The 26911-nt window shown below is 38.7% G+C and overlaps 2 protein-coding genes across 2 annotated transcripts; both read left to right on the top strand.

Annotated features, from left to right (window-relative positions):
• Positions 1-13559: 13559 nt before the first annotated feature.
• LOC131840196 (olfactory receptor 4C5-like) lies at positions 13560-14563 on the top strand. The gene has a single exon (XM_059187845.1). It carries the CDS (start codon positions 13634-13636, stop codon positions 14561-14563), a length of 930 nt encoding a protein of 309 aa, XP_059043828.1. The 5' UTR covers positions 13560-13633.
• Positions 14564-24601: 10038 nt separating this feature from the next.
• On the top strand, positions 24602-25543 carry LOC131840141 (olfactory receptor 4C45-like). Its single transcript, XM_059187742.1, has one exon. It carries the CDS (start codon positions 24602-24604, stop codon positions 25541-25543), a length of 942 nt encoding a protein of 313 aa, XP_059043725.1.
• The last annotated feature ends 1368 nt before the right edge of the window (positions 25544-26911 follow it).

Raw genomic sequence — 26911 nt, 5'->3', positions numbered from 1 at the left:
ATGAAGAAGCCAAATTCTCTCTCTTCACAGATGACATGACACTTTATGTAGAAAATCCAGAAACTGGAGTGAGAGACAAACCATGAGAGACTGTGAATACTGAGAAACAAACTGAGGGTTTGGGAGGAGAGAGGAGTCAGGGTTTGGGTGAGTTTAGTGATGGGTATTAGGAAGAGCACGTATTGCATGGAGCACTGGGTGTGGCACATAAGCAATGAATCTTGGAACACTGAAAAATAAAATAAAATTTAAAAAAATCTAAAAAAAGAAAGGGAACCCAAAGACTCCACCCCTAAATTACTAGAACTCATTGCTGCTATAAACATTTGGGTGTACATGCCACTTTGGATCACCACATTTGTATCTTTAGGGTAAATACCCAGTAGTGCAATTCCTGGGTTGTAGGGTAGGTCTATTTTCAGCTTTTTTTATAGGAAGATCCCCCTTTCTCCACATCCTCGCCAACATCTCTCATTTCCTGACTTGCTAGTTTTAGCCATTCTGACTGGTGTGAGGTGATATCTTATTGTGGTTTTTTTTTTTTTAATAAACATATATTTTTATCCCCAGGGGTACAGGTCTGTGAATCACCAGGTTTACACACTTCACAGCACTCACCAAAGCACATACCCTCCCCAATGTCCATAATCCCAACCCCTTCTCCCAAACCCCCTCCCCTCGGCAACCCTCAGTTTGTTTTGTGAGATTAAGAGTCACTTATGGTTTGTCCCCCTCCCAATCCCATCTTGTTTCATTTATTCTTCTCCTACCCACTTAAGCCCCCATGTTGCATCACCACTTCCTCATATCAGGGAGATCATATGATAGTTGTCTTTCTCTGCTTGACTTATTTCGCTAAGCATGATACGCTCTAGTTCCATCCATGTTGTCGCAAATGGCAAGATTTCATTTCTTTTGACGGCTGCATAGTATTCCATTGTGTATATATACCACATCTTCTTGATCCATTCATCTGTTGATGGACATCTAGGTTCTTTCCATAGTTTGGCTGTTGTGGACATTGCTGCTAAAACCATTCGGGTGCACGTGCCCCTTTGGATCACTACGTTTGTATCTTTAGGGTAAATACCCAATAGTGCAATTGCTGGGTCATAGGGCAGTTCTATTTTCAACATTTTGAGGAACCTCCATGCTGTTTTCCAGAGTGGCTGCACCAGCTTGCATTCCCACCAACAGTGTAGGAGGGTTCCCCTTTCTCCGCATCCTCGCCAGCATCTGTCATTTCCTGACTTGTTGATTTTAGCCTCTCATTGTGGTTTTGATTTGTATTTCCTTGATGCCAAGTGCTGTGGAGCAGTTTTTCATGTGTCTGTTGGCCAACTGCATGTCTTCTTTGCAAAAATGTCTGTTCATGTCCTCTGCCCATTTCTTGGTTGGATTATTTGTTCATTGGATGTTGAGTTTGATAAGTTCTTTATATATTTTGAATTCTAGTCCTTTACCTGATATGTGGTTTGCAAATATCTTTTCCCATTCTGTCAGTTGTCTGTTAGTTTTGTTAACTGTTTCCTTTGCTGTGCAAAAGCTTTTGATCTTGATGAAGTCCCAATAGTTCATTTTTGGCCTTGCTTCCCTTGCCTTTGGCGATGTTCCTAGAAAGAAGCTGCTGCAGTTGAGGTCAAAGAGGTTGCTGCCTATGTTCTCCTCAAGGATTTTGATGGATTCCTCTCTCATAGGTCCTTCACCCATTTTGAGTCTGTTTTATGTGTGCTGTAAGGAAATGGTCCAGGTTCATTTTTCTGCATGTGGATGTCCAGTTTTCCCAACACCATTTGCTGAAGAGACTGTCTTTTTTCCATTGGACATTCTTTCCTGCTTTGTTGAAGATTAGTTGACCATAGAGTTGATCAAAGAGCTGAGGGTCTATTTCTGAGCTCTTTATTCTGTTCCACTGATCTATGTGTCTGCTTTTGTGCCACTACTACACTCTCTTGATGATGACAGCTTTGTAATAGATCTTGAAGTCTGCAATTGGGGTGCCACCAACTTTGGCTTTCTTTTTCAATATTCCTCTGGCTATTTGAGGTCTTTTCTGGTTCCATGTAAATTGTAGGATTATTTGCTCCATTCCTTTGGAAAGAATGGATGGGATTTTGATAGGATTGCATTAAATGTGTAGATTGCTTTAGGTAGCATAGACATTTATTTGTTCTTATTTGTTCTTCCAATCCATGCACATGGAACATTTTTCCATTTCTTTGTGTCTTCCTCAATTTTTTTCATGAGTACTTTAGAGTTTTATGAGTATACATTCTTTGCCTGTTTGGTTAGGTTTACTCCTAGGTATCCTGTGGTTTGGGGTGTAATTGTAAATGGGATTGACTCCTTAATTTCTCTTTCCTCTCTCTTGCTGTTGGAGTAAAGAAATGCAACTGATTTCTGTGTGATTCTATATCCTCATACTTTACTGAATTCCTCTACAAGTTCTAGCAGATTTGGAGTGGAGTCTTATGGGTTTTCCAAATATAGTATCTTATCATCTGCAAAGAGTGATAGTTTGACTTCTTCTTTGCCAATTTGAATGCCTTTAATTTCTATTGGTTGTCTGATTGTTGAGGCTAGGACTTCTAGTACTATGTTCAAATCTAGTATTTTCTATGGATATATACTGATCTCTGCATTCAGCCTTTCTTCTGCATACAACCAGTTGATTTCTAACTTCTTCTTTTTGTTATTTATTTTTTTATTTATTTTTAATAAACATATAATGTTTTTATCCCCAGGGGTACAGGTCTGTGAATCACCAGGTTTACACACTTCACAGCACTCACTATAGCACATGCCCTCCCCAATGTCCATAAACCCATCCATCTCTCCCAAACTCCCTCCGCCCAGCAACCCTCAGTTTGTTTTGTGATATTAAGAGTCACTTATGGTTTGTCTCCCTCTCAATCCCATCTTGTTTCATTTATTCTTCTCCTACCCCTTAACCTCCCCATGTTGCATCTCCACTTCCTCATATCAGGGAGATCATATGATAGTTGTCTTTCTCTGACTGACTTATTATGCTAAGCATGATACCCTCTAGTTCCATCCACGTCATCGCAAATGGCAAAATTTCATTTCTTTTTGATGGCTGCATAGTATTCCATTGTGTATATACACCACATCTTCTTTATCCATTCATCTGTTGATGGACATCTAGGTTCTTTCCATAGTTTGGCTATTTAGACATTGCTGCTATAAATATTCGGGTGCTACGTTTGTATCTTTAGGGTAAATACCCATACCCTTCAGATGACTTCGTTTGTATCTTTAGGGTAAATACCCAGTAGTGCCATTACAGGGTCATAGGGTAGTTCTATTTTCAACATTTTGAGGAAACTCCATGCTGTTTTCCAAAGTGGTTGCACCAGCTTGCATTCCCACCAACAGTGTAGGAGGGTTCCCCTTTCTCCGCATCCTCGCCAGCATCTCTCATTTCCTGACTTGTTAATTTTAGCCATTCTGACTGGTGTGAGGTGATATCTCATCGTGGTTTTGATTTGTATTTCCCTGATGCCAAGTGATGTGGAGCACTGTTTCATGTGTCTGTTGGCCATTTGGATGTCTTCTTTGCAGAAATGTCTGTTCATGTCTTCTGCCCATTTCTTGATTGGATTATTTGTTCTTCGGGTGTTGAGAATTTAAGTTCTTTATAGATTTTGGACACTAGCCCTTTATCCGATATGTCGTTTGCAAATATCTTCTCCCATTCTGCCAGTTGTCTTTTGGTTTTGCTGTTTCCTTTTTTGTGCAAAAGCTTTTGAACTTGATGAAATCCCAATAGTTCAGTTGGGTCCTGTTTGCTAGGATCTTATGGAGAATCCTAGCATCCATATTCATCAGTGATATTGATCTGAAATTCTTCTTTTTGGTAGGGTCCTTGCCTGGTTTGGGGATCAGGGTAATGCTAGCTTCATAGAAAGAGTCTGGAAGTTTTCCTTCTGCTTCAAATTTTGGAAACAGCTTCAGGAGAATAGGTGTTATTTCTTCTTTAAAAATTTGGTAGAATTCTCCAGGGAATCCATCATGTCCTGGGCTCTTGTTTGTTGGGGATTTTTTGATCACTGCTTCAATCTTGTTACTAGATATCGGTCTATTCAGGTTGTCAAATTCTTCCTGGTTCAATTTTGGGAGTTTATAGTTTTCCAGGAATGCATCCATTTCATATAGGTTGCTTAGCTTATTGGCATATAATTGTTGATAATAACTTCTGATGATTGTTTCTATTTCCTTGGTGTTCCTTGTGATCTCTCCCTTTTCATTCATAATTTTATTAATTTGGGCTTTCTCTCTTTTCTTTTGGATTAGTGTGGCCAATGGTTTATCGATCTTACTGATTCTTTAAAAAAAACCAGCTTCTAGTTTCATTGATACATTCTACTGTATCTCTGGTTTCTACCTCATTGATCTCAGCTCTAATCTTGATAATTTCCCTTCTTATGTGTGGAGTTGGTTTGATTTGTTGTTGATTCTCCAGTTCCTTAAGGTGTAGAGACAGCTGCTGTGTTCCAGATTTTTCTATTTTTTTAAGAGAGGTGTGGATGGCTACATATTTCCCCTTTAGGACCGCTTTTGCTGTATCCCATAGGTTTTGGACCGAAGTGTCTTCATTCTCATTGGTTTCCATGAATTGTTTCAGTTCTTCTTTGATCTCCTGGTTGATCCAAGCATTCTTAAGCAATGTGGTCTTCACCTTCCAGGTGTTTGAGTTCCTTCAGAACTTTTCCTTCTGATTGAGCTCCAGTTTCAAGGCATTGTGATCTGAGAATATGCAGGGAATAATCTTAGTCTTTTGGTATCTGTTGAGTCCTGATTTGTGACCCAGTATGTGGTCTATTCTGGAGAAGGTTCCTTGTGCACTTGAGAAGAATAAGTATTCTGTTGTTTTAGGGTGGAATGTTCTGTATATATCTATGAGGTCCATCTTGTCCAAAGTGTCATTCAATGCTCTTGTTTCTTTATGGATTTTCTGCTTCAATGATCTGTCTATTTCTGAGAGAGGTGTGTTAAGATCACCTACTATTAATGTATTCATATCATTATGATTCTTTATCTTGATTAACAGTTTTCTTATGTAATTGGCTGCTTCCATATCAGGGGCATAGATATTTACAATTGTTAGATCATCTTGGTGGATAGTCCATTTTTAAGAATGATGTAGTGTCCTTCTGTATCTCTGACTACAGTCTTTAGTTTAAAATCTAATTTATCTGATATGAGAATCACTACCCCAGCCTTCTTTTGAGGCCCATTGCTATGAAAGATGCTTCTCCAACCCTTCACTTTCAGTCTGGGTGTATCTTTAGGTTCAAAATGGGTCTCTTGTAGACAACATATGGATGGGCCCTGTCGTTTTATCCTATCTGCAACCCTGTGCTGTTTTATGGGCGCATTTAGACCATTCACATTGAGAGTGATTATTGATAGATACGTTTTTATTGACATCGTGTTACCTTTGAAGTCTTTCTTTCTGTGGAATGTCTCTATATTTCTGTTCAATGCTATTCTTAGGATTTTTCCTCTTTTATAGAACCCCCCTTAATATTTCCTGCAGTGTTGGCTTGGTGGTTGCATAGTCTTTTAAGCCTTGCCGGTCTTGGAAACTCTTTCTCTCCAACCATTTTGAATGTCAGTCTTGCTGGATAAAGTATTCTTGGCTGCATGTTCTTCTCATTTAGTGCCCTGAATATATCTTGCCAGCCCTTTCTGGCTTGCCAGGTCTTTGTGGACAGGTCTGACGTTATTCTGATGGGCTTCCCTCTGTAAGTAAGGAGCCTCTTTGTCCTAGCGGCTTTCAAGAGATTATACCTACAATTATGATTCCTCAATTTGACTATCAGGTGTCATGATGTTTTTTTGGAATGTGTAATCTTGGGTGGAGACCGTTCAGCCTCTAGTACATGAACGCTGGTTCCATTCATGAGATTGGGAAAATTTTCATGAAGAACTTTTTCCACTATATCTTCTAGACTTCTTTCTTTCTCCTCCCCTTCAGGGATTCCAATAATTCTGACTTTGGAACGTTTCATGGCATCATTTATTTCCCTGATTCTGTTTTCATAGTTTCTAAGCTGTTTTTTCCAGGATCCCTCCTGATCCTTTCTCTCTATCTGTTTGTCCTCCAGATCACTAATTCTATCTTCTGTCTCAGTTACCCTTGCTTTGAGAGAATTTAGATTAGATTGGAACTCATTGAGAGAGCATTGTGAAGCTCATCCCTGGTAGCTTTAAACTCAGCCCTAATATTGTTAACCTCCTGTCTGGTCGCTTTCAGTTCGGCCCTAGTCAATTCCATTTGGTCATCCATGGCTTTCTCTAACCTAGCTATTGCCTGGATAATTGTTAGCCTGAATTCTCTTTCTAACATATTGTGTATGTTGATAGCTGTTAGCTCTGTTGCTGAAGGTCCATCCTCTGTATTTTTCTTCTGTTGGGCATTTCTCCAATAGTTCATTTTTGCCCTTGCCTTTGGCAATGTTCCTAGGAAGAAGTTGCTGCTGCTGAGGTAGAAGAGGTTGCTGCCTGTGTTCTCCTCAAGGATTTTGATGAATTCCTTTCTCACATTGAGGTCCTTCATCAATTTTGAGTCTATTTTCATGTGTGGTGTAAGGAAATAGTCCAATTTCACTTTTCTGCATGTGGCTGTCCAATTTTCCCAACACCATTTATTGAAGAGGCTGTCTTTTTTCCATTGGACATTCTTTCCTGCTTGGTCAAAGATTAGTTGACCATAGAGTTGTGGGTCTATTTCTGAGTTCTCTATTCTGTTCCATTAATCTCTGTGTCTGTTTTTGTGCCAGTACCATGCTGTCTTGATGATGTAATAGAGCTTGAAGTCCGGAATTGTGATGCCACTAACTTTGGCTTTCTTTTTCAATAGTCCTTTGGCTATTCGAGGTCTTTTCTGGTTCCATATAAATTTTAGAATTATTTGTTCCATTTCGTTGAAAAAAATGGATGGTATTTTGATAGGAATTGCATTAAATCTGTAGATTGCTTTAGGTAGCATTGACATTTTCACAATATTTGTTCTTCCAGCCCAGGAGCATGGAAAATTTTCCCACTTCTTTCTGTCTTCCTCAATTTCTTTCATGAGTACTTTATAGTTTTATGAGTATAGACTCTTAGCCTCTTTGGTTAGGTTTACTCCTAGGTATCTTACAGTTTGGGGTGCAGTTGTAAATGGGATTGACTCCTTAATTTCTCTTTCTTCTGTCGTGTTGTTGGTGTAGAGAAATGCAACTGATTTCTGTACATTGATTTTATATCCCGACACTTTACAGAATTCCTGTATAAGTTCTAGCAGTTTTGGAGTGGAGTCTTTTGGGTTTTCCAAATATAGTATCATATAATCTATGAAGAGTGATAGTTTGACTTCTTCTTTGCCAATTTGGATGCCTTTAATTTCCTTTTGTTGTCTGATTGCTGAGGCTAGGACTTCTAGTACTATGTTGAATAACAGTGGTGATAATAGAAATCCCTGCCGTGTTCCTGACCTTAGCGGCAAAGCTTTCAGTTTTTCTCCATTGAGAATGATACTTGTGGTGGGTTTTTCATAGATGGCTTTGATAATATTGAGGTATGTGCCCTCTATCCCCACACTTTGAAGAGTTTTGATCAGGAAGGGATGCTGTACTTTGTCAAATGCTTTTTCAGCATCTATTGAGAGTACCTTATGGTTCTTGATCTTTCTTTTATTAATGTGTTGTATCACACTGATTGATTTGCGGATGTTGAACCAACCTTGCAGCCCTGGAATAAATCCCACTTGGTAGTGGTGAATAATCCTTTTAATGTACTGTTGAATCCTATTGGCTAGTATTCTGGTGAGAATTTTCATATTGGTGTTCATCAAGGATATTGGTCTGTATCTCTCTTTTTTGATGGGATCCTTGTCTGGTTGTAGGATCAAGGTGATGCTGGCCCCCTAAAAGGAGTTTGGAAGTTTTCCTTCCATTTGTATTTTTTGGAACAATTTCAGGAGAATAGGAATTAGTTCTTCTTTAAATGTTTGGTAGAATTCCCCTGGAAAGCTGTCTTGCCCTGGGCTTTTGTTAGTTTGGAGATTTTTTATGACTGTTTCAATCTCCTTACTGGTTATGGGTCTGTTCAGGTTTTCTATTTCTTCATGGTTCAGTTGTGGTAGTTTATATATCTCTAGGAATGCATCCATTTCTTCCAGATTGTCAAATTTGTTGGCATAGATTTGCTCATAGTATGTTCTTATAATTGTCTGTATTTCCTTGGTGTTAGTTGTGATCTTTCTTTCATTCATGATTTTTATTCATTTGGGTCCTTTCTCTTTTCTTTTTGGTAAGTCTGGCCAGGGGGTTATCAATTTATTTAATTCTTTCAAAGAACCAGCTCCTAATTTCGCTGATTTGTTCTATTTTTTGTTTGTTTGTTTCTATTTCATTGATTTCTTCTCTGATATTTATGATTTCTCTTCTCCTGCTGGGTTTAGGCTTTCTTGGTTGTTCTTTCTTCAGCTCCTTTAGGTGTAGGGTTAGGTTGTTTACTTGAGACCTTTCTTGTTTCTTGAGAAAAGCTTGTACTGCTATATATTTTCCTCTCAGGACTGCCTTTGTTGTGTCCCACAGATTTTGAACAGTTGTGTTTTCATTATCTTTAGTTTCCATGAATTTTTTCCATTCTTCTTTAATTTCCAGGTTGACCCATTCATTCTTTAGAAGGATGCTGTTTAGTCTCCATGTATTTGGGTTCTTTCCAAATTTCCTCTTGTGATTGAGTTCTAGCTTCAGAGCATTGTGACATGAAAATAAGCAGGGAATGATCCCAATCTTTTGATACCACTTAAGACCTGATTTAGGACCCAAAATGTGATCTATTCTGGAGAATGTTCCATGGCAACTAGAGAAGAATGTGTATTCTGTTGCTGTGGGATGAAACGTTCTGAATATATCTGTGATGTCCATCTGGTCCAGTGTGTCATTGAAGGCCTTTATTTCCTTGTTGATCTTTTGCTTTGATGATCTGTCCATTTCAGTGAGGGGAGTGTTAAATTCCCCTACTATTATTGTATTATCATTGATGTGTTTCTTTGATTTTGTTGTTAATTGGTTTATATAGCTGGCTGCTCCCATTTTAGGGACATAGATATTTAAAATTGTTAGATCTTCTCGTTAGACAGATCCTTTGAGTATGATATTGTGTCCTTCCTCTTCTCTTATTAAAGTCTTTGGCTTAAAATCTAGTTGATCTGATATAAGGATTGCCAGCCCAGCTTTCTTCTGATGTCCATTAGCATGGGAAATTGTTTTCCACTCCCTCGCTTTAAATCTGGAGGTGTCTTCATGTCTAAAATGAGTTTCTTATAGGCAACATATAGATGGGTTTTGTTTTTGTTTGTTTGTTTGTTTGTTTGTTTTAAGATTTTTATTTATTTAGTTGAGAGAGAGACAGTGAGAGAGAGCATGAAAAGCGAGAAGGTCAGAGGAAGAAGCAGACTCCCCATGGAGCTGGGAGGCCGATGCGGGACTCGATCCCAGGACTCCGGGACCATGACCTGAGCCGAAGGCAGTTGCCCAACCAACTGAGCCACCCAGGCGCCCCTGGGTTTTGTTTTTTTATCCATTCTGATACCCTGTGTCTTTTGATTGGGGCATTTAGCCCATTAAAATTCAGGGTAACTATTGAGAGATATGAATTTAGTGCCATTGTATTGCCTGTAAGGTGACTGTTACAGTATCTTGTCTCTGTTCCTTTATGATCTACTACTTTTAGTCTCTCTCTTTGCTTAGAGGACCCCTTTCAATATTTCCTGTAGAGCTCATTTGGTGTTTGCAAATTCTTTCAGTTTTTGTTTGTCCTGGAAGCTTTTAATCTCTCCTTCTATTTTCAATGATAGCCTAGCTGGATATAGTGTTCTTGGCTGCATGTTTTTCTCATTCAGTGCTCTGAATATATCATGCCAGCTCTTTCTGGCCTGCCAGGTCTCTGTGGATAAGTCTGCTGCCAGTCTAATATTTTTACCATTGTATTTTACAGACTTCTTGTCCTGGGCTGCTTTCAGGATTTTCTCTTTTTCACTAAGACTTGTAAATTTTACTGTTAGGTGACAGGGTGTGGACCTATTCTTGTTGATTTTGAGGGAGGTTCTCTGTGCCTCCTGGATTTTGATGCTTGTCCCCTTTGCCATATTAGGGAAATTCTCTCCAATAATTCTCTCCAATATATCTTCTGCTCCCCTCTCTCTTTCTTCTTCTTCTGGAATCCCAATTATTCTAATGTTGTTTCTTCTTATGGTGTCACTTATCTCTCGAATTCTCCCCTCATGGCCCAGTAGCTGTTTGTCCCTCTTTTGCTCAGCTTCTTTATTCTCTGTCATTTGGTCTTCTATATCATGAATTCTTTCTTCTGCCTCATTTATCCTAGCAGTGAGAGCCTCCATTTTTTATTGCACCTCATTAATAGCTGTTTTTTATTTCAACTTGGTTATATTTTAGTTCTTTTATTTCTCCAGAGAAGGCTTTTATATCTCCCGAGAGGGTTTTTCTAATATCTTCCATGCCTTTTTCAAGCCCGGCTAGAACCTTGAGAATCGTCATTCTGAACTCTAGCATATTACCAATGTCTGTACTGATTAGGTCCCTAGCCTTCAGTACTGCCTCTTGTTCTTTTTTTTGTGGTGAATTTTTCCACTTTGTCATTTTGTCCAGATAAGAGTATATGAGTGAGCAAGTAAAATACTAAAAGGGTGGCAAAAACCCCAGGAAAATATGCTTTAACCAAATCAGAAGAGACCCCAAATCATGGAGCGGGGGGAGAAAGGGGATAAAAAAGGTTCAGAAAAAAAAAAGAAACAATTAAAAAAAGAAAACAGGGGTGCCTGGGTGGCTCAGTGGGTTAAGCCTCTGCCTTCGGCTTAGGTCATGATCTCAGGGTCCTGTGATCGAGCCCCGCATTGGGCTCTCTGCTCGGCAGGAAGCCTGCTTCCTCCTCTCTCTCTGCCTGCTTCTCTGCCTACTTGTGATATCTCTCTCTCTCTCTCTCTCTCTCTATATATATATATATATATATATATATATGTTAGATAAACTAGTTTTAAAACGTTAAAAAAGAAAAGGGTAAAAGTTAAAAAAAATTTAGCAGAAGAATAAAAAAAATTGAAAAAAATTTAAATTTACTGCAAGACTAAAGAATCATGGTGAGGAAGCCATGGGTTCCATGCTTTGCTTTCTCCACCTCTGGAATTCCACTGCTCTCCTTGGTATTGTACCTGCACTCCTTTGTAGGTGAACTTGGTCCTGGCTGGATTTTTTGTTGATCTTAGGGGAGGGGCCTGTTGTAGTGATTCTCAAGTGTCTTTGCCCCAGGTGGAATTGCACCGCCCTTAGCAGGGGCTGGGCTGAGTAATCAGCTCCCGTTTGGTTTCAGGAGCTTTTGTTCCCTGAATGCTTTCCGTAGAGTTCTGGAGGACCAGAATGAAAATGGTGGCCTCCCAGTCTCCAGCCCGGAGGAGCCAAGGGATAGGGGCCCCCACTCCTCAGTGCGCCCTCAGAGAATAGTGCCCAATCACTCCCATCTCCCTGGCCTCCGCGCTGCACTCTGAGTTGACCCAGCCTGTGACCGGTTCAAGGTAACCCCAAGCTGAGAGCTCACTCCTCAGCTCTGTCTCTATAGTAGGCTTCCCTGTTCTAATACCTGCAAGCTCTGTGACACTCAGACACCCCTGATCCTTCTGTGACCCTGCAGAACCTGGCCATGCTGACCCCGCGTGGGCTTCACCCCGGTTTAGCCTCTGGAGTGATGTCCCTCAGTGGAACAGACATTTAAAAGTCCTGATTTAGTGCTCCATTGCTCTGCTGCTTGCCGGGAGCTGGTCCTTCCCCCAACGGTCTATCTTCCTGTTGTTTTGGCTTCACTTCTCTGCCAGTCCTACCTTTCAGAAAGTGGTTGATTTTCTGTTTTGAGAATTTCTGTTTTTCTTCTCTTCAATCGCCCGTTGGATTTGTAGGTGTTTGCAATGTTTAGATAAGCTACCTAGCTGATCTCCTGCTACCTAATGTAGTCTCAGCCTGCTACTTCTCCACCATCTTGACTCCTCCCATTTTCTAACTTCTTGAATATTTCATTTCTCTTCACTTATCGTCTTTCTTATTATAACAATCATCTATTTCAAGGGTAAGAGTGATTATATTCAGAGATTTTTCATTTTTAATTCCTCGTTCATGAATTTGGAGTGTGTAGAAAGCTGTATTTTACCATTGGGATAAAACTTTGCTCTCCCTGATATGAGGAAGTGGTGATGCAACATGGAGGCTTAAGTGGGTAGAAGAATAAATGAAACAAGATGGGATTGGGAGGGAGACAAACCATAAGTGACTCTTAATCTCACAAAACAAACTGAGGGTTGCCGGGGGGAAGGGGTTGAGGAGAAGGGGGTGGGATTATGGACATTGGGGAGGGTATGTGATTTGGTGAGTGCTGTGAAGTGTGTAAACCCGGTGATTCACAGACCTGGGGATAAAAATATATGTATATAAAAAATATATGTTTATAAAAAATAAAAAAATAAAAAAAAAAAAACTTTGCTCTCTGAAATAATGATATTCTTCAATTCCACTATAATATTTGTTATATTACTTTTTTTATATGTGAGAAATTTTAGACATAGTAAGACTAAAGTCTGTACATATAATTACCTGGCTGCTAAGAAGTGAGTACAAAATGAGGAAACAGTCTATCTAGTTGTAAAGAACATACTCTGCTGACAAATAGGGATGCTTTTGCTTCCTCACCATTCAAGAATGTGTTTTCTAAATCCATCCAGAGAATTTCTGCTAGTCTTCCTTAAAACGAGTTTTTATATACAAAATACCCTTGGAAATTATACAAAACAAATTGTCAAAAGGGTGAATTCTAAAGTTTCAAATATATCTGAAGAATTTTGCAAAGCATCATGCTCTTTTATCATCTCCAGCATATACTTCCTATTCCCTGTTGATAATATTCTTCCAATTCTGTTTTAATGGCTTGTAAAATCTCACAAATCTAAGTGCCTGGTATATCTTACTGGAGACTCAAATATTCACTCAATTTTTTTCTGAAATGTGATGACATCATTCTTAATTTCAGGTTGAATTCTGCAGATGTTTCATGGTCATCTGGAAACAAGCTGAAAACACCAAGAATAACAACTGCAGCTTAGCCTCAGAAGCACAGGTGACTAAGAAGAAACACCAGGCAGCAGATTCCCATGAATTCAAACCTCTGCTCCTCCTCTGCTCTTCCTCCCATTCTGGTTTTCCTAGGGGAGAAAATACTATGGCAGTTGTTCAGAGAATACTGACCCATGTGCAATTCCAGGAAAGGGCCTACATTTTTAAAACTGTGTTTGTGTATTTGGATGAGTGTATTGTGTATGTGTGCACACATACGTCTTTGTGTCAGTCAGAGGTTGAAGAGGCTATGTGTTCATTATATAACCAGTAATATGGGCCAACTCTACATCTGAGTTTATCTTCTTAGGGTTTCCATCAGCCTCACAAAAATCAACCCTGACATAAATTATTTGCTTGATCAAAATCATCTGCCATAATTGTAATCCCTGTGCTACTCACAGACAAATCAATTATCCAGATGCTAGAGCAGACTCCCAGAACAAATGAACAACGTGACTGAGTTCATCCTGCTTGGCCTGACACAAGACCCAGATGTGCAGAAACTCTTGGGCGCTGTGTTTATAGTCATCTACTTTCTCACTGTGGCAGGCAACCTGCTCATTGTCATGACAATCAACACCAGCAGAGCCCTGGGCTCCCCCATGTATTTCTTTCTGTCTTTCTTGTCCTTTGTAGACAGCTGCTGCTCTTCTACCATGGCTCCCAAAATGATATTTGACTTACTCACGGAAAAGAAAACTATCTCCTTCAGTGGATGCATGACTCAGCTCTTTGCAGAGCACTTCTTTGGAGGAGTGGAAATCATATTGCTCACAGTGATGGCCTATGACTGCTACCTGGCCATATGCAAGCCCCTACACTACAGGATCGCCATGAACAGGCAAATGTGCAGCCACCTGGTGGCCGTGGCCTGGGCTGGAGGATTTTTTCATGCTCTGATTCAGATTCTTTTTATAGTCTGGTTGCCCTTCTGTGGCCCCAATGTCATTGACCATTTCATCTGTGACCTGTTCCCTCTACTAAAACTCTCTTGCACTGACACTCACATCTTTGGACTTTTTGTTGCTGCCAACAGTGGGCTGATGTGTCTGCTCATCTTTTCTATTCTTCTCACCTCCTACGTCCTCATCCTTTACTCCCTAAGAACTCACAGTACTGAAGGACAGCGTAAGGCTCTGTCTACCTGTGCCTCCCACGTTACTGTAGTTGTCCTATTCTTTGTACCCTGTATATTTGTGTACCTTCGGCCCATGGTCACCTTTCCCATTGACAAAGCAGTGGCTGTGTTTTATACTATGATAACACCCATGTTAAACCCTTTAATCTACACCCTCAGAAACTCAGAGGTGAAAAAAGCTATGAGGAAGCTCTGGAGCCACAGAACAATCTTGGGTAATAATTCATGGGCCTAGAGAAGGGAAAAAAAAAAAACTTTATTCATCTTTTAAGAACAAATAGGACTATAGAAAGGATGATGGTCTTGAAGTCAAAATATGTAAGTTTAACTATGTTGTGCTCCCTATGCTTTTTGTAATCTTTAATTGTCCTCTTTCATACCAATATTTGATTAAATAATGACTAAAGCCTCTTCCAATTAGAAAACTTTCTGCATTTGCAAGTTATTGATCAAAGGGACATTGTAATTCAGCATTATTTGTCACACCCTATAGAAAATCTCTGAGTTTATGTATTCAATAGAAAAATTCTCTGTAAAGTTCTGTGTAGAGATTTTTTAACCAATTAGACAATATAATATTGGTAAAGAAAGGCATAATACCTAAGTATTTAAGCCAAATTATATTTCAATCTCAACTATGTATTCAAAGTAGATTTATTATGATGAGAAATAAAGATCAATAAGAAATGAGTGAGTTTTAAAAAATAAGAGAGGTTTCATCCCAATATTAATGCTGCCTTGTTGCACATTGCCACGGGGACCATTTATAATGTAATCTGCTCTCCTCCTAGAATAAATTATGTTCTCTGCCTAAAGCCAAAAAGGGATATAAATTCTTCTAGACACAGCCATAGAGCAATCTTGCACATGATTCACAGTCAAAAGATAACTGATGGAACATTTTTCTGTCAAAGGCATACTATATATACACCACTTGAACTCTGAAGTACCTGTTATTATATGGACTTCTACCTTAGCTAATAGGAAGAGTATCTAGCACAAAAGTGAGAGTTAATGATAACTGAGTAAGAAAGACAAAGACTATACTTTCAAATTTGAACGACAACCTTCAGACCAATTGCAAAGCAATGCAGTGGGAAGTAATCTGAGATACAGACACAGTGCCATTCTAACAGAAAGAACGCATATAAAACTAGATTCAGCAGGTGCCTGGGTGGCTCAGTGGATTAAAGCCTCTGCCTTTGGCTCAGGTCATGATCTCAGGGTCCTGGGATCAAGCCTCACATCGGACTCTCTGCTCGGTGGGGAGCCTGCTTCTTCCCTCTCTCTCTGTCTGCCTCTCTGCCTACTTGTGATCTCTGTCTGTCAAATAAATAAATAAATAAATAAATAATCTTAAAAAAAAAAAAGCCTCTGCCTTCAGTTCAGGTCATGATCCCAGAGTCCTGGGATGGAGCCCCGCATCAGGCTCTCTGCTCAGCAGGGAGCCTGCTTCCTCCTCTCTCTCTGCCTGCCTCTCTGCCTACTTGTGTCTGTCAAATAAATAAACAAAATTAAAAAAAAAAAAAACAAGATTCAGATTTTACCCAAGACAAAAGCTCTGCATGCAAAACAAAGAGAGAAAATCATGAAAGCATATCAATATCATAAAATCAACAAATACAAAGGAAAGCAGTAAGAAAGTAAATAGGGGACAGAAAAACTATGAGACACACAAGAAACAAAAAGGCAAGCCTAAGTCCTTATCTGTGAATCTGTGAATACTTATTGTATATTAATGGGTTGAATTCTCCAGTCAAAACACATGGAGAGACTAAATGGATTTTTTTGTTGTTGTTTTTATTTTTATTTTTATTTTTTTTTTAATTTTTTATTTTTTATAAACATATATTTTTATCCCCAGGGGTACAGGTCTGTGAATCACCAGGTTTACACACTTCACAGCACTCATCAAAGCACATACCCTCCCCAATGTCCATAATCCCACCCCCTTCTCCCAAACCCCCTCCCCCCGGCAACCCTCAGTTTGTTTCGTGAGATTAAGAGTCACTTATGGTTTGTCTCCCTCCCAATCCCATCTTGTTTCATTTATTCTTCTTCTACCCACTTAAGCCTCCATGTTGTATCACCACTTCCTCATATCAGGGAGATCATATGATAGTTGTCTTTCTCTGCTTGACTTATTTCGCTAAGCATGATACGCTCTAGTTCCATCCATGTTGTTGCAAATGGCAAGATTGGATTGGAAGAATAAATATTGTGAAAATGTCTATGCTACCTAAAGCAATCTACACATTTAATGCAATTCCTATCAAAGTACCATCCATCTTTTTCAAAGAAATGGAACAAATAATTCTAAAATTTATATGGAACCAGAAAAGACCTCGAATAGCCAAAGGGATATTGAAAAAGAAAGCCAACGTTGGTGGCATCACAATTCCGGACTTCAAGCTCTATTACAAAGCTGTCATCATCAAGACAGCATGATACTGGCACAAAAACAGACACATAGATCAATGGAACAGAATAGAGAGCCCAGAAATAGACCCTCAAATCTATGGTCAACTAATCTTCGACAAAGCAGGAAAGAATGTCCAATGGAAAAAAGACAGCCTTTTCAATAAATGGTGCTGGGAAAATTGGACAGCCACATGCAGAAAAATGAAATTGGACCATTTCCTTACACCACACACAAAAATAGACTCAAAATGGATGAAGGATCTCAATGTACGAAAGGAATCCATCAAAATCCTTGAGGAGAACACGGGCAGCAACCTCTTCGACCTCTGCCGCAGCAACATCTTCCTAGGAACAACGCAAAAGGCAAGAGACTAAATGGATTTTTAAAATCCTACTAAATGCTGTCTACAAGAGACTCACTTAAGCTTTAAGAACACACATTGTCTCAAACTGCAGCAATGAATAAAATATATTCCATGTGAACAGCAACTGAAGGAGGGCAGGACTATCCTCATGTCAGACAAAATAGACTCTAAAAACAAAACTGTCACAAAAAAGGACTTTATATAATGATAAAAGGGCTGGTTACCCAGGAAGATATAATAATTGTAAATATTGATGGACCCAACATCAGAGTACCTACATATATCAAGCAAATAAAAGATATAAAGGCAGAAAGAGACAAAACCACAGTAGTACTAAGAGACTTCAATGTTCACTTTCAATGATGGATACAACATATAGACAGAAAATCTGTAAAAACCCAATGGACATGAACGTTATTAACCAAATGGACCTAACAGGCATATATAGAACAATCAATCCAATAGTAGTAGAGTATACAGTCTTCTCATGTGCACATGGCAGATGATGCAGAATAGATTATATGTTCGGTCACAAAACAAGTCTTGAAAAACTTAAGATTCAAGTCATACAATGTATATTTTCTGAACACAAGGAAGTGAAACAAAATCAAGAGCAGAAGGAAAACTGGAAAATTCACATATACACAAAAATTAAATAACACATTCTTCTGCAACCTATGGGTCAATGAAGAAATCAAAAAGGGAATTAGAAACATGTCAAAACAAACAAAATTTTAAACTGTACAACAAAACCTATGCAATGTAGCAAAAGCCATACTAAGAGGAAAATTTATAGCAATGATCACCTACCTTTAAAAAGATCTCAAGTAAACTTACCTCAAGAAATGAGAAAGACAACTAAGTCCAAAGGTAGCAGCGGTAGGGATAATTGAGATTATAGGAGAAAAAGGAAATAGAGATGAGGAAATCAATAGAAAAATATCAATGAAACTAAAAGCTGTTTTTTAAAGTACAACAAAACTGACAATCTTTACCTAGACAGAGAAAAGGTCACACATGAAAGAGGGGACATTAAAACTCATACCACAGAAATAAAAGGATTACAAGAAACTACTACCAATATACATTAATTAATTGGATAACCTGGAAAAAATAGATAAATTCCTAGGAACATACATTCTACCAAATCTGATGCATGAAGAAGCAGATAATCTGAACAGACAAATAATGAGCAAGGAAATTAAATCCATAACAAGAAGCCTCTCAAGAGAGGAAAGCCCAAGACCAGAGTCACTGGTGAAATTGACAGTAAAATATTTAAAGAAGAATAAATGCCAATCCTTTCCAAACTCTTCTAAATATTTGAAAAAGAAAAAACATATCTGAACTTCCTTTACAAGGCCAGAATTACTGTTACCAAAAAAAAAAAAAAAAAAAGACTGAAATACTTAGAAATAAACTGAATTTTAAAAATTAAGGATTTGTAAGCTGGAAAGGACAAAACATTTATGAAAGAAAATAAAAACGAAAAAAAGCAAATAAATGGAAAGACACCCAGTGTTCATGGATTGCAAGATTCAACGTTGTCAAAATGTTCAAACTATCCAAAGTGATCTAGAGTCACTGTAATACCTATCAAAATCACAATGGGATTTTTCACAGAAATGAAAAAACAATCTTGGGGTACTTGGGTGGTTGAGTAGTTGAGCATCCAACTCTTGGTTTCAGATCAGGTCATGATCTCAGGGTCATGAGATCTAGCTCCAAGACAGGCTGCTATATCAGTGGGGAGTCTGCCTGAGATCTCTCCTTCTCACTCTGCTCCTCCCCCCACTTGTGCACTCCTACTCTCTCTAAAAGAAATAAATCAAGCTTTAAAAAAAGAAAGAAAAATAAGAACCTTAAAATTCATGTAGAATCACAATATACCCCCATAGCCAAAGCAATCATTAGAAAGAAGGACAAAGCTAGAAGCATCACACTTCCAGATTTCAAACTATATTACAAAACTCTAGGAATCAAAATAGTATGGTACTGGCATAAAGACAAATACAGAGACCAATGCAACAGAACAGAGAACCCCAAAACAAGCCCACGCATATACATATGCTCAACCTTGATCTTTGACAAGGTGCCAAGAATACACAATGGGAAAAGAATAACTTCTTCAGTAAGCGCTGGGAAAACTGGATATCCACAAGCAAATGAATGGAATCGAACCATTATCTTATACCTTCACCAAAACCAACTCAAACTGGACTTAAAATGGAAGGCTGGAAACTAAAACTCTTAGGAAAAAACACAGCAGAAAATCTTCATCATTGGAATGATCTATGATTTCTTGGATATGACACCAAAAGAATGGACAAAAAAGCAAAAATAAACAAAGGGGACTACATCAGACTAAAAATCTTCTGTACAACAAAGGAACAATTAACAATTTCCCACAGAATGGGAAAAAATATTTGGAAACAATATGTTTTGTATGGGGTTAGTATCCAAAATAGACAAAGAACTCATACAACCCAATAGCAAAGATAGCCCAATTTTATTTTTTTAAAAGATTTTTATTTATTTATTTGACAGAGAGAGATCACAAGTAGGCAGAGAGGCAGACAGAGAGAGAGGAAGGGAAGCAGGCTCCCTGCTGAGCAGAGAGCCCGATGCGGGGCTCGATCCCAGGACCTCAGGATCATGACCTGTGCCAAAGGCAGAGGCTTAACCCACTGAGCCACCCAGGTGCCCCAAGATAGCCCAATTTTTAAAAAGGCCACAGACTCAAATAGACATTCCCACTATATCTATCTATCTATCTATATATATATATATATATATAGATATATAAATGGCCAACAAGCAAATGAAAAGATGCTCAACATTACTAATCATCAGTGAAATACACTTCAAAACCACAATGATGTATTATTTCATATCTGTTAAAATGGCTAGTAACAAAAAGACAAAGCATAACAAGTATTAGTAAGGATGTGAAGAAAAAGAACCCTTGTTCACCAATGGTAAGAATGTAAATTCATATAGTCATTATTGAAAAAGGGATGAAGGTTCTCCAAAAAATTAAAATTAGCAAGACAGGAAACAACATGTGTTGGAGAGGATGTGGAGAAAGGGGAACCCTCTTACACTGTTGGTGGGAATGCAAGTTGGTGCAGCCTCTTTGGAGAACAGTGTGGAGATTCCTCAAGAAATTAAAAATAAAACTTCCCTATGACCCTGCCATTGCACTCCTGGGTATTTACCCCAAAGATACAGATATAGTAAAAAGAAGGGCCATCTGTACGCCAATGTTTATAGCAACAATGGCCACGGTCGCCACACTGTGGAAAGAACCAAGATGCCCTTCAACAGATGAATGGATTAGGAAGATGTGGTGCCTATACACTATGGAGTATTATGCCTCCATCAGAAAGGATGAATACCCAACTTTTGTAGCAACATGGATGGGACTGGAAGAGATTATGCTGAGTGAAATAAGTCAAGCAGAGAGAGTCAATTATCATATGGTTTCACTTATTTGTGGAGTATAACAAAAAGCATGGAGAACATGGGGAGTTAGAGAGAAGGGGGTTGGGGTAAATTGGAAGGGGAGGTGAATCATGAGAGACTATGGACTCTGAAAAACAATCTGAGGGTTTTGAAGGGGCGGGGTGTGGGAGGGCGGGGTACCAGGTGGTGGGTATTATAGAGGGCACGAATTGCATGGAGCACTGGGTATGGTGAAAAAAAAATGATACTGTTATGTTGAAAATAAATAAATGAAAAAAAATAAAATACCATATGATCCAACAATCCCACACCTGGGTATTTATCGAGAACTACTGAAATCAGGATCTCAAGGAATTCTTTGCACTCCTATTGCTCATTTCAGCATTATTCACAGTAGCTAAGATGGGGAAACAACCTCAGTGTCCATCAATGGCCACAAAGCTTTGAAACAAGTAATGGAATATATACAGACATGGTATACTTTTCAGCCTTAAAAAGGATGGAAACCCTGTCATTTGTGACCACAAGGATGAAACTTGAGGGCATTACTCTAAGCAAAATAAGCCAGTCATAGAAGAAACACTGCAAAATCATTTGTTCTCATCAGACCTGCCCTGATGCATCATCACCCAGAGTCCATAGTTCCTTTGGGGGCATTAGCTTTCCTAACTGAGAAAAGAACCAGAAAGCAAACAACAGTGTTTTCTGAGGATGGGTAAGGAAGAAATTAGCAGTGATTGTTTAAAGGATATGGATTTTTTAATGAAAAGATGAAAAATTCTGGTGATGGTTGGTGGTGATGTTTGCACACAATGTAAGTGTAATTCATGACACTGAACTGGACTGTTGAAAATGGTTACAGGTGCCTGGGAGTCCCAGTGGGTTATGTGTCTGCCTTCAGCTCAGGTCATCCAGGGATCAAACCCCCTAACTTGCTCCCTGCTCAGCAGACAGTCTGCTTCTCCCTCTCCCTCTGCCCCTGGTCATGCTCTCTCTCTCACTCTTTCTATCTAAAATAAATATATAAAATCTAAAATATTAAAAATAAAAATGGTTAAAACAGTAAATTTTATATTATGTATATTTCCCACAATTCAATAAAAAAGGGGGGAGAGGAACAGACTGTGAGTGAGCAAAATTATTAAGTGCTGAGGACAGTGCTGAAGGCACTCTTTCCATTGGTGCTGTGGGATTTCAGGAGCATATCAGTTTCTTTAAAGATAAACATTGATTTTTTTTAAGGTGATTTTGTACAAATTTCATCCAGCTCTTCAACACATCAGAAACTGAGGGAGAAGTTTATAGTGGAGCCTCCCTTCTATACTGTTTCCATCCCTAGCTCTGAATGTCTTTACAGAAAATGTTTGCCTTGGAGTGATTTTCTCAATGCCTACCATGTGGAAGCATTGCTCTTTACATGTCCTCAATGATTTCTTGGAGGATAGAGAGAAAAGCTATATTCCCATGAACACATCATGAGGACCTGTCATCAAGATACACACACCAGAAGAAGTTGATGGATCTATGGCTCATAAATTACCCAATCTTCCGTAACTGAGAATTCTGCTATCTGGGTCTCCATTGTTAGCCACTAGTAAAAAGGTCAGTCTCTCAGAGTAAAAGGGCACATAACATTGAAACCTGGCATTTTTGTTCTCAAGACAACTATATACTTAGAACAGGCATGTTTTCAGAGAGAAATCCATTCTCCTAACTCTGACCTGCCTAAAACTACCTTCTATCCTGTGCCAGGCTAAACAACATTCAAATGAAAAGCAAAGCCCTATCGGGAAGCTTTCCTACTTTTCTTACCAAAATTTCATCTGAAACTATAGCCACAGGCACACGTTTCACCAAAGCTCAACTGCATTTCTAAAACTGGCCTCTAGTGATGTTTGTGGGTACCAAGTAGGAGCAAATGAAAGGCAGGGGCTGAGGTTTCTAGCAAAGATTCCAACAGGACCAATTACTAATCCTCTGAGGACTTGAGAGGTCAATGCATTACCAAAGTGCAGGTGCTTTGTCAAAGTCTATTTAAATATTTGTCTAGAGTCTATGAAGAAAGAATTACAGTACACTTAACTAAATGACAGAGGCAGAGTATATACCAACAAGCTTAAGATTCATATGTGAGACACTGCACCCAAGCTTAAGGGGTTAAAAGGAGGAATGAAAAAGAATTCTCTCTACACTGCTCATGGACTTTGGGAAACATAAATTTGGCAGGATTTAAAAATATATCTACCCAATCAAGTGGATCTGATGCACTTACATATTTTATAGTACAATATGCTAGCTTATTCTGACTTAAAGTTTTTCCTTTTTCCCAATATTTTTACTTTGGATTAAATACAGTTTTGAGATCTGAAAAATATGTGTATTTTACAGATGTGTCTATATTTTCATCAAAGGCCATGCAAGTGAGTAGAAATTAAATCCTAGAGTATTGAAGTTTCCTAAATAAAGCAGCTCGTTTCTGGGTAAGTTCAGAGTGATAATAGAACCAAAGTAAACTAAAATGACCAGGACTCGGACAGTTGTCTGAGAGAGAATTCCGGTGATGCTCTTGTTAGTTGACAGAGTATATTTGCAGCTGTGGTGCTATGCCCTCAGGAGAAGAAAGCATCACTGGGTACAATCCAAAAACAGTGGAACCCACAACCAACTAGATCCAGGTCAGTAGTAACTCCATCTTTTTCCACAAATTTTAAGCAGATTAACTTAATTTATCCAAATTATTTTCATAAGTAGTTTTTGTAGCTAGATGCTGTGAACTGAAGGTAATCTTTTCTCTAAAAATGAATTTGAACACAATGACATTAAAATAGCAGTAGAAAATGTGATCTGTAATGCTGCTACACAAGATGTTCTTGAGGACTACTAAGGTCACTTATCTAACATTGTGGCTAACATATATGTAGAAGTGGATTGCCTCAGTACATTTCTATATGTTTATTTGAAATTGTTCCCCCTTTTCATGACTTCCATTTTGCCATGCTGAAGTCAGCATTTGTGGATTAAACCTACGAAGGATGATGAATCACTTAGTTCCCACCTATAGTAGCAGTCATGGATAGAGAAAAAACAAAGAGACATAGCTTTCTGAGAAAAAAATGATAGTTTCCTCACCTTTATTGAAGATGAAAGATCATGATGTTTCATAATGTTCCATAAACATTAGAGGAAAAAATATGTTAGCATGGATAAGAAAAGGAGAAAAAGAGGGGGAGAAGGATTAAAATGTCCTATAATGATTTATAACAAGGACTCACTATGGAAAATACATGGGGAGATCAGTCAATAATAGAATGAATTATTGTATATATTCAATTTTTCCACTAATTAGCAATGAAGTTTTCAAGTTCATCATAAATGATTAAACTATGTCAAAGGAAAAGCTTGTATTATCTTAGATACCATTTCTGTCTCAACAATAGGAGATTTGAGGAAACTTCATGACTCATTTAATTCCATTTGTAAAATGTGACTAGGATTATAGATCTATTCCGGAGCAGTATTATTTTTATTTAAAGACTGACTGATTGATGAGAGAGCACACACAACAGACAGAGGAGCAGAGGCATAAGGAGAGCGAGAAGTAGAGGTCCCCCTGAGAAGGGAGAAGCAGACTCCCCCTGAACAGAGAGCCTGAACCTGGACTCAATCCCAGGACCCTGGGATCAGGGCCTCATCCAAAGGCAAACACTTTAACCCACTGAGCCACCCAGGCACCCTTTTCTGGTGCTTGTAACATACTGTCGCTATTCAGTTTATATGAATGAGAAATTTAGTGTCTTTCTGTTCTTTTTTTACAAATATCTCCAAAGTGGTTGAAACTGGAAGGTGTGGCTTCCTCTTTAGTCACACCTCTTTAGTCATGATGGAAGATTTCACAGTTGAATGGATAGTGATGGAGGTGATGGAAGAGGTGATGGAAAATTTCAGTGTTGAATTCAAAATGCTACTAAGAAATTCTCTGATCTTTCCAGATAGACCATAAGCTCATGACCCAAGCTGAATCCATGGGAAAGACAAGCAATGTAACAGAATTCATTCTGCTGGGCCTGACTCCGAACCCAGAACTGAAGAAATTCTTATTTGCTGTGTTTTTAATCACCTACTTGATCACAATGGCAGGTAACCTCCTCATCTCCATCACCACCTTCATCAGCCCAGCACTGGGATCTCCCATGTACTTTTTTCTGTCCTACTTGTCCATTTTAGATGCTTTCTACTCTTCGTCCATAGCACCCAAAATGATCTTTGACTTGATCTCTGGCAAGAACACCATATCCTTCAATGGCTGCATGACTCAGCTCTTTGCTGAACATTTCTTTGCTGGAGCAGAGATCATCCTATTAGCTATCATGGCCTATGACCGCTATGTAGCCATCTGTAGGCCCTTGCATTACATGACCATCATGAGCCGACCTGTCTGTTCTTTCTTGGTGGTAATGGCTATGATTTTAAGCTTTTTGCATGGAAGTATCCAGGTATTGCTCATGGTCCAGTTGCCATTCTGTGGCCCCAATGCCATTGACCATTTTATGTGTGATTTAATACCTCTCTTGGAACTAGTCTGTACAGACACTCACACTTTGGGGCCCATGATTGCTGCCAACAGTGCATCACTATGTCTGCTCATTTTTTCTATGCTGGTTGCTTCTTACATTGTCATCCTCTGCTCCCTGAGAACTAAAAGCTCTAAAGGACATCACAAAGCCCTGTCTACCTGTGCTTCTCATGTCACTGTTGTCATCTTATTCTTTGTACCTTGTTTATTCATGTACCTGAGACCCATGACCTCCTTTCCCTCTGACAAAGCTGTGGCTGTGTTTTACACCATAGTAACTCCCATGTTGAACCCTTTAATCTACACCCTCAGAAATGCAGAAGTGAAAAATGTCATGAAGAATCTCTGGGGGCAAATAATAAAAATTGGTGATAATGAAACTTGGGATTAGACTATGTACATAAAAATATCTAGGGAAAGTTTTACAGAGATTTATTCCCCTTCTTAGTTGATTAAACGTGGGACAGCCAATTATCCTGTCTTGATCACTTTTCTTCAGAAGTATATGTATTGTGGGCAGGAGAAACATACCCATTAAGGCAAAGTAAGCATGGTGCCTAGAGCCCACAATAATTTTAGGAGCCTTGCAAATGGTTAATTTCTTTTAAAATAAGGGGAGAAATGGATGTAATGCAAATCCAACTTGCAGTATAGTCATCTTTATACCAATGCTGTCATAAAATGTAATTTTAATATTTTTTATGGAGGGGAAGGACTCATGAGGACAAATAGCAAGGAGCCACAGAAGTCATAATGTTTTCCTGACTGTGGGTTGAAACAAGTAAGCAGTGGTATTCCTGAGCACTGTTTAACCCCACACTACAACTATAATGAAGTTTTATTTCAAAAGAGTAAAACTATATATGCAAAAACATATAGAACACCAGGGAGTCTTCAAGAAGTACTTTCATCCAAACATATTTTTTCTTATCTTCCTAAATTTTAGAGACTTACAGATGTTCCTGCACCACAGTAATAAAAACTCTTTACTTCCCACAAGCCCAAGGAAAGCACAGTTACACACAAAGGTACTTTTTAAAAATTACATTACCTCCACTTCCTGTAGTATGCAAATGTCTACAGAAATATTAGTAGCAGAACTGACTGATGCAAAAGAGATAGAAGTGATCAAGTCCATAAAGTTAAAGCAGAAAATATCTGTATATTAAAGATGTGTTTTAGACATGGACAAGGGCAGAGTCTGAACAGCTGGGGCAGGAAATTACCAGTGATGTAGGAACAAGTCTGTGTCACAAATGAACAATGACCACAGGTCTGGATTACAGAAAAGAATTCATAACAGGTACGTTAAAATTCTAGGACAGATTCAGAAACAGTCAGATGCTTTGAAGTCAGAGAATAAGAACTTTGGATCAAATAGGCTTGATTTCTCATCTTCTTTCTGGCGTCAATTAACCTTTTAATGTAAGCTTTTGCTTCATGTCTCTACTAATTTTTTTTAATCTATACAATGGAAATAGCATTGCATACTCTCTCAAGTTGTGGGAATTAAATGATTTAGATTCAAAAAAACGAATCAGCTAAAAATTAGTGAAATCGCTCAGACATGGTTTCAGCCTTCAGAGATGTCACCAGCACATAAAGTAAGCCAGGGTCAATGGTAGCTGACAAGAGGAGCCCAAGAACACCACTACCAACCACCATTCACTAACCATGATCACAGGAGGACCAAACATCTGTGCCATACTCACTTCACTTTATAATAAGTCATAAAAGGCATCTGGATATGAGTAGGGAC

The sequence above is a fragment of the Mustela lutreola genome, chromosome 1, assembly GCF_030435805.1.
Source record: "Mustela lutreola isolate mMusLut2 chromosome 1, mMusLut2.pri, whole genome shotgun sequence".
In the NCBI taxonomy this organism is placed as follows: domain Eukaryota; kingdom Metazoa; phylum Chordata; class Mammalia; order Carnivora; family Mustelidae; genus Mustela; species Mustela lutreola.
This window is presented reverse-complemented; position numbering and strand designations above follow the sequence as displayed.

What these genes read in the sequence shown, in the direction of transcription:
- LOC131840196 (XM_059187845.1), top strand. Translation starts at nt 13,634, where the DNA reads ATGAACAACGTGACTGAGTTCATCCTGCTTGGCCTGACACAAGACCCA.
- LOC131840141 (XM_059187742.1), top strand. Translation starts at nt 24,602, where the DNA reads ATGGGAAAGACAAGCAATGTAACAGAATTCATTCTGCTGGGCCTGACT.